This window comes from Apteryx mantelli, chromosome 8, assembly GCF_036417845.1.
Source record: "Apteryx mantelli isolate bAptMan1 chromosome 8, bAptMan1.hap1, whole genome shotgun sequence".
NCBI lineage: Eukaryota > Metazoa > Chordata > Aves > Apterygiformes > Apterygidae > Apteryx > Apteryx mantelli.
The window spans coordinates 32,205,574-32,219,134 of record NC_089985.1 but is presented as its reverse complement, the minus strand read 5'-3'; the positions used below and the strand labels follow the sequence as shown (position 1 = coordinate 32,219,134).

The 13,561-nt window shown below is 37.6% G+C and overlaps 1 protein-coding gene across 5 annotated transcripts in view; it reads right to left on the bottom strand.

Annotated features, from left to right (window-relative positions):
• Positions 1 to 13,561, bottom strand: part of MAST2 (microtubule associated serine/threonine kinase 2) — a 206,279-nt gene that overhangs the window by 58,545 nt on the left and 134,173 nt on the right. For 4 of the 5 annotated variants that reach the window (XM_067301167.1, XM_067301168.1, XM_067301171.1 and 1 more), the window contains 3 exons: positions 5,853 to 5,928; positions 3,846 to 3,866; positions 1,057 to 1,135 (listed from right to left, as the gene is read on the bottom strand). In XM_067301167.1, coding sequence (XP_067157268.1) covers positions 1,057 to 1,135; positions 3,846 to 3,866; positions 5,853 to 5,928 — 176 coding nt within the window. The remainder of the gene's footprint in view (positions 1 to 1,056; positions 1,136 to 3,845; positions 3,867 to 5,852; positions 5,929 to 13,561) is intronic. The other variant, XM_067301169.1, reaches the window with a different exon arrangement.

Genomic DNA, 13,561 nt, shown 5'->3' with positions numbered 1-13,561 from the left:
ATATAGACTGAATTTAACTCTCTCATCTCCCAAAGAATTCTGAAGATAAATTTGTATTTGAGAGGCACTAGAAAGTTTATGGATGAACTTAATAGAACAGCCCACAAGGAAGAGAATGATACTGCATTTCAGAGCAAGAACTGCATAATGTAGAGTATCAAGTCCTAATTAAATGCTGGTATTACAGTTATTAGGAATGTACTCTCAATAGTAAAGATGAAACAAACCACTCAGTAGAAGCATTATGGAAAGAGGCAGTGATACGTCACCACACAAAGACAGTCACCATAACACACACATGGAAGTGTGTTGAATTAAGTCTGCACAGGTATCCTTAATCCTAACATTTCTAATCTTTGGATGCTTGGCTTTGTTACATTACTAAATGTTCCCATAACACAGTTATGTGGATAACCACAGTATCTAGTTCACATAAACTAAAGAATAAGATTCACTGTGTGAAGTTTCAGAGAGTTATATGGGTTAAAAGGGTGCTGCTGCCTTACTGATATTAATGACACATTAGCCTTTTGGAAGTACACTAGAACTCAGGTAAACTGCAGCCAACCTTTAAAATCATATGTGAGAAATGAAAGCTTTGTTAGGAGGTTCAAATTATTAGGGTTAAGTAACAGATATGTACTATCAGTTTTTCTTCCGGCTAGCAGAGGTCTTAACACTAACAACTCGAAAGCAGGCAAGAATGTCATTGCCCAGTTATAAAAAAAATCTGAGAGTTTGCTAGCAGTTATGCACTCAGTCTCTGAGAGTCCTGTTATTTCTGACACATCGTGCCTCTCAACTGAGCAGTCGAGCCATGTGCTGCACTGGGATTTCACCAATGCTAAAGGCAAAGTGCAAGATGGTAGGAGCCGGGAAATGGAGGAAAAAGCAGCACAACCGACAATTAAAATAATTTTTAAAATAATTAGTATCTTAAAAAAATGTTAGCAAAACAATGAAGAAAGATCAGATATTTTAGTAAAGACTCAGAAGCTGATTTGTTAGGGTGTGTTTGTACAAACTGAATTGTTTGGAAAAGTCTGTGCCACTTACTGAAACGGTTGAACTGGGCGTGTTTGTTCCATATCCAGATGAAGGGAGAGAGGCCAAGGACCAGCGACGCCCATCCGTCCTGGGGGGAAGAAGCAGGGGAAATTACTATGATGGCTATAATGTGCCTAATATTTGGGCGAAGGGAGCAATTTTTCCCCAAAACCTTTTAAGCTCACATTTTGATTAAATGTCTCAAGATATTCAGGTAAACCAGTCATCCTATTTACAATGATTTTGTGAAAAGCAGTTGAGGTAAGTTTTTAAGAGCAAATTTAAGTGATCTTGGAAAAAATATCAAGACATCAGATTCCTGCATCAAGTAGGTGCTTTGTAAAAAAGGTAGGTGCTTTGCGCAAAAAATTGAAGTTTCAAGAACAGACAAATATAATCAGTTTATTTTTGACTTCTTTCAAACAGTCATGCCTAGGATCATTACTTATATAGTTCCTTAACTTCTAAATAATGTTTAAAAATGAGGGGAAAAAATCGTATCAGATCAAGAAGCAACTAGAAGATGACTCATTTGTTACCTAGTCTGCATGCGTTCTGCCTACAGCATCAACCAACACAGCCGGGGGATTCAAGCTACTACAGCAGATCTGAACAGAGCCTATATGCCCACTTCAAATATAGAGGAGACAGAAGTATCACCTAAGGTCTCTTTCCCCTCCAATCACTATAATATTAGTAGTTATTTGCTATTATTAGCCAAGGAAAACTTTTTTCTTTCCTGGAGACAATGAGCATGTCAAAAAGACATAGAACAAAACATGACCTCAGGGAAAATAGCCAAAACATGCAGGAGATATTGCAGAAAAGGTGGTCTTGTTTTACCAAAGTCAAAACATATGATCTATCCAACTGCTTTGAGAAGAATCAATATTTCCCTCCTTGAAACCCTCTTCTTCCCCCCGAAAAACACACCTCAGGGAGGAAGGAAATTGAACTAATTCAGCAGAGTGTAACAGTGCTTTTTCTGCCTCTGATTTCATTTCAATCTCAAATGCATTTTGTTCCCAATCACAGACAAATGTATCCTGTTCTGTGCTGGGATGGATGTTAAAGAAATCTTTTCTTCATATCAGTTTCCATTTGGTTGGTTGTTTTATTAAGGCAAATCATCAGTAACTGGTCATAAAATGAAGTTGAATAAGAAGAGTTAGAGCTTCTGACTTACTTTGCAAAGACTTGGGGGTTTTGGTACATATAAGAAGTACAGTACATGTATGTAATTGCATTATAAAATAGGATGTTTGGTAACTAGTGGTACAGGTCTAAAATAGTGTTTAGTGCTTACAACACACACAACATATCTTCACAACAATATTTCTCATTGCACTATCCACACGCCTAAAACCTCATCTTTAGGGGAAAGTACAGTGCACATTCAGATATAAGCACATGCTTGTATTCTTTCCAGAGCTAGCTCCTTTCATTGTCAGGTACTGACACACACTCCTCCTCTTTGCTATCTATTTTAGAGCAAGAGGGAAATAAACCCACTACTTTATATTACTAGAAGAATATTATATCAAGAGAGATTTTAAAGAGGCTCATGCTACATTCATTAAAAAAAAATTCAAGCTGTGAAGTAGATTTCTATTGCATGCATACTTTATAGTTAAACCCCATTTAGCCACAGGTGATATCTTCTTTGGCAAGACAAATATATATAAAAGAGTGATCTCAAAAAATTCCAAAAGAGATGAATTTCCTTTCCTAAGCCCCTAAAAATAATAAACGTCAACATTACAAAGTCACTGCGTCACATGGTCAGTGAGTGAAAACCAAACTTCAACAACAGAGAACTTCACTCACTTTCTGGATGAAATACCAGTACCTCGTACCAGTTCTGGTACCAATACCAGAACTGCAGTTCCGGTACCAATACCAGAACTGCAGTTCCGGTACCAATACCAGAACTGCAGTTCCACAGCATGATAACATGTTCCTATCTTACAAAAGATAGGTAGAAAGGAATGCACAAATTACTATTTTTTTGCAAAAGGAAAGCCTAACCCTTTTTTTTGTGTAGCCTAAATTGTGTATTGAAATTACTTTTGTATTTCGATTGTGACGATGTTAAAAAGAAATCCTTCTCATAGAAAATTACAGGATACTTCTTCATGCTTAGGCTATTTTCCACTGATGCAATCTGGGCAAGCAATGTGCTAAGCAGTAAAGGCAATGAATATTAGCTCTACATCCAGCAGAGAGAAGTGGGACAAGAGTAGAAATCTTTCAAATCAAAGACAATGGCAGAAAGACTTTAAAAGAAAATTCCTCTTTCATTTATGCAGAACATTTCAAAATTATTTCAGTGTTTGGTTAACAACAATGTACTTTTAGAGAGATCTTATGCAATATTGCTTTAAGAAAAGATACTGTGAAAGAAATTTTTAGGTCATTTATTTTAAAATAACCTCTGCTAGCACAACAAAACTATGCGGCAACAATTAATTTTGCCATCAAAATGACATTTTAATAAGTTATTTAAGGAAGTATTTTTAAGGCGAATATAATACTATTCAATGAAGGCTAGACCAATTTCAAAACAAGAAGGCGCTAGAAGAACACAGCATCTTCTGCAGAGCACTGCCCGTTAATCATTTTAAAACAAAATGCAAAGATTTCTCATTTTGATTACCAAAGAATAAAAGCTCGATGCCTAAATGGGGTTATTACAGCATGAACTTGTTAGGGACACAGGCTAGTGCCCAACCATGCAAAAGCAGAGTTCAGACACACACACACACACACACACACACCAGCAACACAATGCACGTTACCTGTCTGCTCTGTGTCCGTGGCTGTATGGAAGAAATTGTACAATGATAATGAGGGAGGGGGAAGTAAAAGCAGCACATGTGATTGCTGAAAACAACTCATCTTCTGTTACTCGTATTCCACTAAGATCACTTTTACTGAATACGGACAGAATTAATCATGCATTTTCTTATTCAGACAAGAGATTTCTGAACACGCTAATTTTGTAGGTATGAAGCAATCACTGAAAGTGTATCTAGCAAGAGATTTATGATTAATCATAATACAGACTAAGCAGTCTTGCAATATTTTGCAGTGAAATTAGCTTTAAAGTAAAATGCGCTTTCCAAATGTGTTTCCCATTCTGTCCTGAGAATCAGCTCATCACAGGGCCATACTGAACAAATGGGAATCACAAATGATGTTCAAACAGAATAATAACTGAAGAAATTACACCAAATGTAAAAAGCAGAAAACCAGCAACAAATCATTTCCATGATGGCAAGGGGAATAAATCAGGTAAAACCATCTCTAAGACCAACACAACACAGACCAAAAGGGTACAATGCAATCTCCATTTCCCTGGCATAACAGAGCACAACATTTTCAATTACTTAATACCATCACACAGAATTTATTCTGATACGACTATCTGATAATCTAATAAATATGTATTGGTACTACTGGCATTGCTAAGAACAGTAATCTTCAGGGTGTAATGCAAGTAGAAAATAGCTTATTTCACAAACTTATTTCTATGTCTAAACATTCATTTCAAAGACAGAAAAGGTATACAGAGCAACACAAACAATGTAAAATGAACTACAGTATTTGATAGGGCAGATTTAACCTTTTATTCATCAATTTCTTTAAAAAAGGTAAGTGAAGAAGTACAAAAAGGCACTCTTCAGAGCTTTATTATTACAGCATTTACTTTCTGCAAGGGAATTTGTAAAGGAATAATAGTAAAACAATAGAAACAGCCAACAAATGATGCAAGTTTTGACAATGGTTTCAGCTGCAAATTTCCGCCTGCATTGCAGGGTCCAGAACTTAAAATGCTGTGAAAACTGGTTCAAATTCAGTTGACTTCAGTAGGATATCTTGAGTACAACCAGATGAGGCTCAGACACCTCATTAAAAATAAAGGTGGATACAGTGACTACACTTGAATTGTTTTACCAGCAGGTAAAAAATTAATTCATTTTTCTCTCTGAGGCAACAGGAACGTACATACCCAGTTTGTCATATTTCACATGATACTATACAGTTTGTTTTTCCGTAAAAAATAAAGACCAAAGCCTGCTTCAAACAGTGTTCAAAGAGACCAGGTTTTCCAGCAAACCACCCAACTGGAGAAACACTCCAGGATTTACCTGCCATGCAGATACAGGGTAAACCTTCAGCTTTTCTCTCTCCAATTCATGAACCTGCCTGTTTGCAAACCCTAACCCCTTCTTCTTCACAGTTTTGAGACCTACCTGTTTTCTACCTAGTCTTCAAGCTAAATCTTTCTTGTTCAGAAAACTTCCTTCCTCTCAGAATGACCACACTCCCCTTTCTCCAATCATTTTAACACAGATAATTCCTTTCAGCCAGGGAGACTGTAGCAAATCAAAACCACCTTCCTCACGCTGGAGTCTGATGGTCAGACTGCCACAGAGATGCAGTTATCCTAATCACAGCTGTTCTTCATGCCACATGTCACCCTTCCAGGAGGGGCTTCCCTAGACTGTCTGCATTAATTTATTTCCTTGACCTTCCTCTATGTCTGAAAAGCACCTAATACATTTTGAGTGTTGCCAAGACCTAAACTAAAGTAAATAAAATAAAACTGGAAACATCAGAGAAAGTAACCAGAAGGAAGGGATGTTTCAGGAATAAATACCCAAGAATATTCTCAGCCCTAAGCCTAAAGATTAGGCTCATGATGAAACAGAATCACAAAACTTCTAACCAGTAGCCAACTTCTGAAAAAAAATACATGAGCTATGGGCTTGCCAACCCAGGGAGAATATATACTAGCTTACCTTCGGGCAGGAACAAAGGAAAAATGAGCAGGTGCATTTGGAGAGAAGTTCCTGGGACTGTCCAAAGGGCTGCTACCTGTTTGAGAAAGTAAAGAAAACATTTCAGTCGCTTTTGCAACAAACTGATGAGCAGCTTTTCCTTGTGCAAAAATGCTTCTTTTTTTTTTGTGACTACAACAATTTGTAGTCACAAATAATTGACAATAGACAGCATTTGACCATTTGAGCATTAGTTTGCTAAAGAAATGTTTTGACTGATGTGGAAGTACCGGTATTTTCCCTCCTTTTAAAATAATTTAAGATGGAATGTACCACATATACACAATCTATTCTCCTAATATTTTACAGTGATTCCTATATACAACTTTTTCCTAACACTTCTCAATGAAAAACCTGAATTAGAAATGACATTGATGACACTTTCAGGAATAATAAGGAGTAAGAAAGTATCTCTGTACTTCTCTCACAACGTTTATCGATGCTGAATCAGAATTCACTGGGGGAAGAAAGGACATACAAAAGGAACTGCACATGATAACATAAGGACTACACACAGATCTAAGATGATCACGCCATGAGGCATTAGCATTCACTCTAACTACCAATATTCTGAAATAATACCTCTACCATGAAAACAAATATTCCAGAGAATTCATAAAATGAAGAAAAAATAATGCCACTTTATTCTCACTCAGCGCAAGAATCTTCTCTCCAGGCTTTGTCATGTGAGGTGTACGCATATGGTTGGTAAGTGGTATATTACAATGTATTTTATTTCAAAGCAAAAAGCAACCACTCCATAGAAAGCCTTTCTGAAGCCAGAATCATTTAGAGACTAACTGCAGAAACCTTTGAAATTTATAAGATGAATGAGAAGCTTCATGTCAATGAGTGTGCTCTTTCTGTCGGGCATATTTTTAAGTGGTTTGCTCTTTCAGATCCTTAATACAAGCACAAAAGAAACTATACATAGGAAACATAAGCGAACAGCAATTTCTTTGATCACAGACAGTAAAATAACATTAAAATAAGCATGACAATAAAGAGATACCAGAGAAGCAATGTACTGCAAGGTTCTTATATCTGTGGTCATCAGAAAAGTCTTCAAATTTAGATGCCATTTAAAATGAATTTATTGCTCATGTTGAGCATGAGCAATAAGGTAAAAATCAGGATTCGTCAGAATTGAAAATTCCTCAGTGATGAGTTACTTGCCAAAGACTCGCCTCCATTGAGCGAGGAGCCCCAGGTACTCAGCTCTCCACAAGGAAGACAGCACTGGGCGCGTGTTACATTGCCATCCAGCAATGTACGCAAGCCTGCGCTTACGCTGCATTGATTTCTACACAAATTAATCACATACCTTGATTGCCATGCTAAGCAGAAACTGAATATAAGCATAGCGCGCAGCTGAGGGCAACTTTCACTCACGCTTCGGCTATCCAAATAGTTCCCATAAAACCTCCCATAACATCTTGCCACTTTTTCCGCACAAGGAGTGTGCAGCCCTGCAAGGCTGTGCAGGCAGGAGATGGGAGAGGGCAAGGAGCTGGTGCCTTGGGGCAAGGACGGCTGCAGCACCACAGCAGCCAGCAACCTCCACCTGGCCTGTAAGTCTACAGGGGGGGAAACACCAGCTGGTGGAGATTACAGCAGCCCCAGGCTGAGCTAACGCTTGTCTCGGGGTGATGAGAGAAGCAGAGAGGCAAGTGAAATCCAGGCCACTCCACAATCTGCTTCACCCAGAGCAAACTGGATTAAAAACAAAGGGTTTGAGCAACAGGTTTGGTTTCCTTTGGGTTGGTTTTCTTTTGAGTGTGTGTTATAATGCAATAAGAATTAACAAGTTCAGGGTGTAACATGACACAATGCAAATCTTCAGCCTAAACCCAACACCATCTAATGCATTCGATTCCCACCATGTCCTCGGTGGAGGGCTTTCAGGTCATAGGAGAGGTGTCAAAAAATCAATAGCAAGGTGATTTTTGCTGCTTTGTTATATTCATTAAGCTTGCACGCATTTTAATTCCTGGGGGCACAGTGGAAAACTGCAGACTCAATACTACTTTTGAATTAAGAAACAATTGAGTGCCTTGACAGTCTAGATGGCACTGCAAACTTGCAAGAAAGATGGAAGAAAGCTAAGATAGCTGCAAGTGCCCAAACAATGTATACGCTGGTAGCAGCACATGACTTGATAGCAGGGCAGAAAGCTGAAGGAGCATTTTAGGTCCGAAGGAAATGCAGTAGTGAGGCCTGTAAGCGGTACTGCAGATTTAAACGACAATGCAGGGAAGTCAACCAGTTTTGGTAGGAGCCTTGGTCTTTGCATTCCCATTTCTCAGGCTTCACTGGCGATGAACCCAACTGTGTCAAGGTGACCTCTCTGAACAAAAAGCCCATTACCCAACATTGTCACAAACACACAATGAACTGTCATTGCCTTTTTTATTTTTAATCAATCTTTTGTAAGCTTTCCAGATTATGATCAAAATAGGACTTCAGAATAATTCAACAAATAGGGTAATGACAGTTTTAAAATTTTGAAATCAACTGTGTGAGTGTTCTAACTCTTCTGATCCTGTACAATCCAGTACAAAGATACTACTAATATTTAAGTAACATCTTTTTCAGATTTATATGGCATATTTCCTTCCAGACACTGGAATTTTAATTAGATCCCCTGTGAGTTGCTTCTAGTTTTAAAATGAAAAGCAATTAGTTTTTCTACTCAATTCAAGTCTGGATGAAGCTTTTAAAACAACAACAGGGAGAAGGGGAATTAGTACTTTCCCTAAAATTTCCCAATACTGCTGCATCTGCTATAGTTGAAAGAATTTTAATAAGAGAAGCCTTAGTGTGATGGTCTCATTCGCCAAGGATGATCGAAAGCCTATTTATTGTGTTAGCAAAGGTAAATTCTCCTGTTGCTCAGGGGTTATAGTTGGCTACTACTGAACCTGAAACGACTCGGTCTCAAGAGAGGCTGTTACACAGAATGATTACCCATTAGGTAAATCAACACACTTACAAGAACATTAATGATTCAGGCATGAACCTTTACATTTCCTGGACACAGGAAGACAGATGTAGCCAAAGCAGTTTTACATCCACTACCCTCAAAACACAAGAAGTGGACCCTATGGGCAATATGCAGGTGAAAGTAGCTGCCCTCTACAAACATGACATTCATCAGAGAGGCTAATGAATTCAAAAGCTCAGACTAGAACCTTTTTGTAAAACCTGCTTCTGAGATTTGTAAAAATAAATAAATACAAAGCACTTTTTCTTTTTTTAAACTCCACAAGGGTAGAAAGCTCTATGTCAGTGCCTCCCAAAATATTTTGCCCAGCATTCCAGGTTAGGAACAGAGTCCTTTTCAGGGTGCTGGTGACCCACGTCGCCTTTTGCAGACACTCAAATCAAAACTGAGTGCCTGAAGTTAGTAGAAGACGTGTGTCCAGAGACAGAGGGCAGCTCTGGGACAAGAGCAGGACAAGTTCTCTAACTTCAAATAAAAACTCCCATAACCAGAAACCCCACTGGGAAAGGCAGCTCCCTCACCACCCTTGATAACCAATGCCCTGTCAAGTTTGAAGACCATTAATGATGAAGAAGACCTGTGAGTCACACCTGAGACAAAGAACTAGTTAGAACTCAAATCTTAGAGTAAAATCTAGGGCCAATTTCATACATTTGCTATAAACTACAGTGATGTAAACACAAATAGCTTTACACACCACGCTTTCTAATCTTTCAAAGGACTGCCTAGATTTTTCTCAGCTTTATCTTTACCCCAGGTATTCATACAAATCCACTAAATGTAAAGAGAATGAGAAATTTTAGGTGAAAAATTCCTTTTGAGAGATAAAAGAGGTCTTCAAAATTGTTTTTCTTTAAATGAACACCAATGTCTCTAAAAATTACAACTAAAATCCAAATACACCTTCAAATTTGCTGAGTATATTTTAAGGCATCATTGGGTAACCTTTAACAACCTAATGAAGTAAAAGAAAGAACTATACAGTGAGTATAGGTATGCTGTGTATATCTTCAACAATCTGCACTTGCTGGGAATGTTTCTCAGATACTTCTCATCTCAAGTTTTATTCCATGTATGCACGATATTAAGCCTCTATAAAGAAATGAAAGGAAATTCAATTCCAAAGGATCTCAAAAGTCACAGTATAGAGAATATTACCAATTCATAAGAAAAGTGTTTACCTGCTAGCAGAGTACTATTCTTAAATAAAGAGCTACTACTATTTTTAATTGTGGCTGGAGTAGTCTTCACCATTGTTAGAAGACTTCATACACCTAAAGATTTTGAGGGAGGAAGTGTGAGGATATTTTAAAACGTATTTTTATATGCTTTAAAAGGCAAAACTGTTTACAATTGCATTTCTAAATATCTGGGAAAAACATAGTAAATCAGCTTTTATTTTAGTCTTGTGCAAGAAAAAACATATAGTATTGCAGATATCCAAATCTTTCAGTAACTATCATTCTATCTGCCTGAAACTCTTGTTCTTTTAACTTCCACCACCCAAAACTGTAACCTTCTCTGCTCCATATCCTGCCTTCTTCGGCCAGTTCCTACCTTTACCAAGTCTGATTTCTCAGTGTGACTTTCCCAATTATTTTTCAAGCTCCTTCTCCTCTTCCCCTTGATACTATTCAAATATGCCTCAAGACTTCTCTGCCAGCTTTGCATAATCTTTGTTCCAATACAGGCACCAGCATTAGATTTGATTTAAAGATATGATTTTACTTATTGAAATAAATATGCTTAATAAGAATACCGATTTAAAGAAGTCTTATAGTATTGATAGATCAGCAATTTAACACTGGGCAAAAAGTTAGCCTGTGCCAAATGCTCTGCAGCCACTGTCAGCACTTGCAGCACTCCATGGTAAATATGAGCTAATGAAGAGCAGCTCATTTTTCAGAAATAAGTGTAAAGTTACCTCTCTTTTACATGAGCCATAAGTAGTGAAGTATGTCCACAGGACATTAATTAAAAAGCAACTGTTGCCCAGTGATACGTTACCTGACAGTAACTCCCTTCCTATGCAGAACTAACATATATCAATATAATCATCTTTATACTGGGAAAAGTGTGTAAATACTAAACACTAACTGAAGAGATTATTCAATTTTACTACTACTGTGAAAAGAGTAGTGACAAGGTCCATTTCATTCCAGCAAATACACTTTCAAGGTGTCTAATGACAACTTCTTATGGAAATCTCAGACCTTTTATTAGGTTTTGTACCTTCTACTCTTCGTAAGCATGGCTTTCACGTTGCAGCTGGAGGGCTCAAATTCCTCTCCCAGTTTTGGCATAGGCATTACGATGTCCTTACTGCATCCCTTTTTCCTTCACCTGTTATATGCTATCTCTAGTTACTTACCACCCCTAATGAAAACTGTGTATTTGACATTTAAACATGGAAGCTAAGTTTCTGCTGTAAACAATTTACTGCAGGAGCTGGGGCCGGCAGGAAAAATACTGAACCATTTGCACTATCACCGTGAGAAGAATCAGCCAAAGCACTAAAATTTTTATGAGGTGGGTTTTTCTATGGTCTTCTACATAAGATATACTATTTGCTGAATGCTAACACAAATAGCCAAAAATCTTAACATACGCTACAGAATTACCTGCTTTCCAGCATGTACAAATCTTATATTAAAAAAGAAAAAAAATTTTAAGCACACTGTGTACCACCTATCTCAAATATAATGGATGCCACGGTCCTCTCACGCCATCCGAGTATCACACACATGAAATGGGAATGAACTATCAACTTCAGTAACCAGGACAGGATCTACAGAAGTATGTGGCACTCTCTGCCCCCTTTTTACCCCCTTCACCACAGGGTCTGACCCCCACAGAGATTCATGGCCACGTCAAGTCCCAAGGAGCAGGCACCCTTCAGGGCAGGAGGTTTGGGCCAGGAAGCAGGAGAATCGTGCCCTTCTGTATAGCACTGAGCTTTTCCACTGGGAAAGGAAAATAAATAAGGAGAAGCCTTCATAATAAAAGCCATTTCTGCCAGGAGGAGGAATTGAACTTGCAGTGAAAGAGCACAATAAGTTAATTCAGTAGCACAGTGCTGCCCGTGAGCAGCTCCCTCCACGTGGTATCATAGCTGGGAGCAGGCCAAACCCACCGGCAGCAACAAGTGTCTTCACGGGAAGCCAGGGTGCAATTTGGCTACATTACAGCTGTGGAAAATAAATTTCAAAATAGCCTGAACTTCAATCATCCAGCTGTAAAAATCAATCTCTTTCCTAGTGAATTATAAAGATGATGATGCTTCTGCGACTGATTTGAAGCTTTTAATTTTAAAAAATAATCTAACAGCAATTTAGTAATTCACTTCATGACGTGAGGTTGCACGCTGTAACAGCTGTACTGTGCATAACTTCTCTGTAATTTTCAGATTGAAAAAAAAAAAAATGTTTCTATACATCTCTTCCACACAGAAAGCTCAGAACTCAACGCTGAGGAAGACTCAGAGCAAGTAATTTAAATTACATATTGACAGATACAGAATTCATTTTCAAATAAATGAGATGTTTCAAAGGTCAGCAAGTATTATGGGAGTTGCAGCAGAACAACTACCCATTTTTAAGGGATTACGAAAGGGCAAAACACAGATACTAGTATTAAGAAGGAAAGCTTAATGCTGTAGCCTCATAAGAAACTATTTTTATAAGTCAAATCCTCTCTTTTACAAAATTAAACTGGCCATATACTGGGAAAGCATTCACACACGGTAATGTAAAACTAAAATTTAAGATCAAGAATAAACTTGAAAATCAATAGTAAAATTTTGGTTGGGATAAGAACACAAAAATAACCTTTACAAGGACTGAAAGCTAGTAACGCCCACTCCTCAATGGACTCCTACTGTATTCTCCTGCAAGCACAAATAACATTTGAGAGCAAGTTTAATTGGCAAGTTCAGTTATGCAAGATCAGCTGAGAAGCTCACTCTGGTTCTTCATTTGCATGGACCATTTATTTCCAAGTCTACCAGGTGTAATCTGAACTCATTTAAGACATCCAATTTAGGGAGAAACACAAAAATTAAGATAATTTTCAAGTGCCTGATTTTGATACATCACTCTGAACAATCTCAGAATAAAATCATAAACATCTGCCAACAATTACAGTGAGGTGAACAGTTACTGGTTAACACATGCGTAGCCATACAACCTCCTGCAACAAAACTAAGACTAAAGTGGCACAGTTTTGTTTAGAAATTCTTAAAACTGATCGTGCCAAGTAAATGTTACTACTCTGCATGTGCATGAAAGTAGGAAAAAACTTCACTAGGGAAGCACTATCAAAATATGTTGCATTTCAGTTTCAGCAATAATAGGAATTCGATTCAGATATAATGGTTGGCATTTCTTTTACCATTTATTATCTGAATAACATAGGGGTGTGGGTTTTTTTAAAAACAGAATTGTAGAAAACAGTCAGAAAGAGTAATATTATTCATATTAATTTAGTTCATAAATAAGTATGCAATATTTCTAGAGTCCCTTTGGCGTGTGCCGCAATGCTGTAATGCAGAAGTAGTGTTTCTCCTTGTAATAATGCTGAGTATAACATACCTAATATTATAATAATGAAAGGCAATAAAATAAGTATCTAGGACTTTGACAGTAATAGGTGTATGCAGCATTCAAAA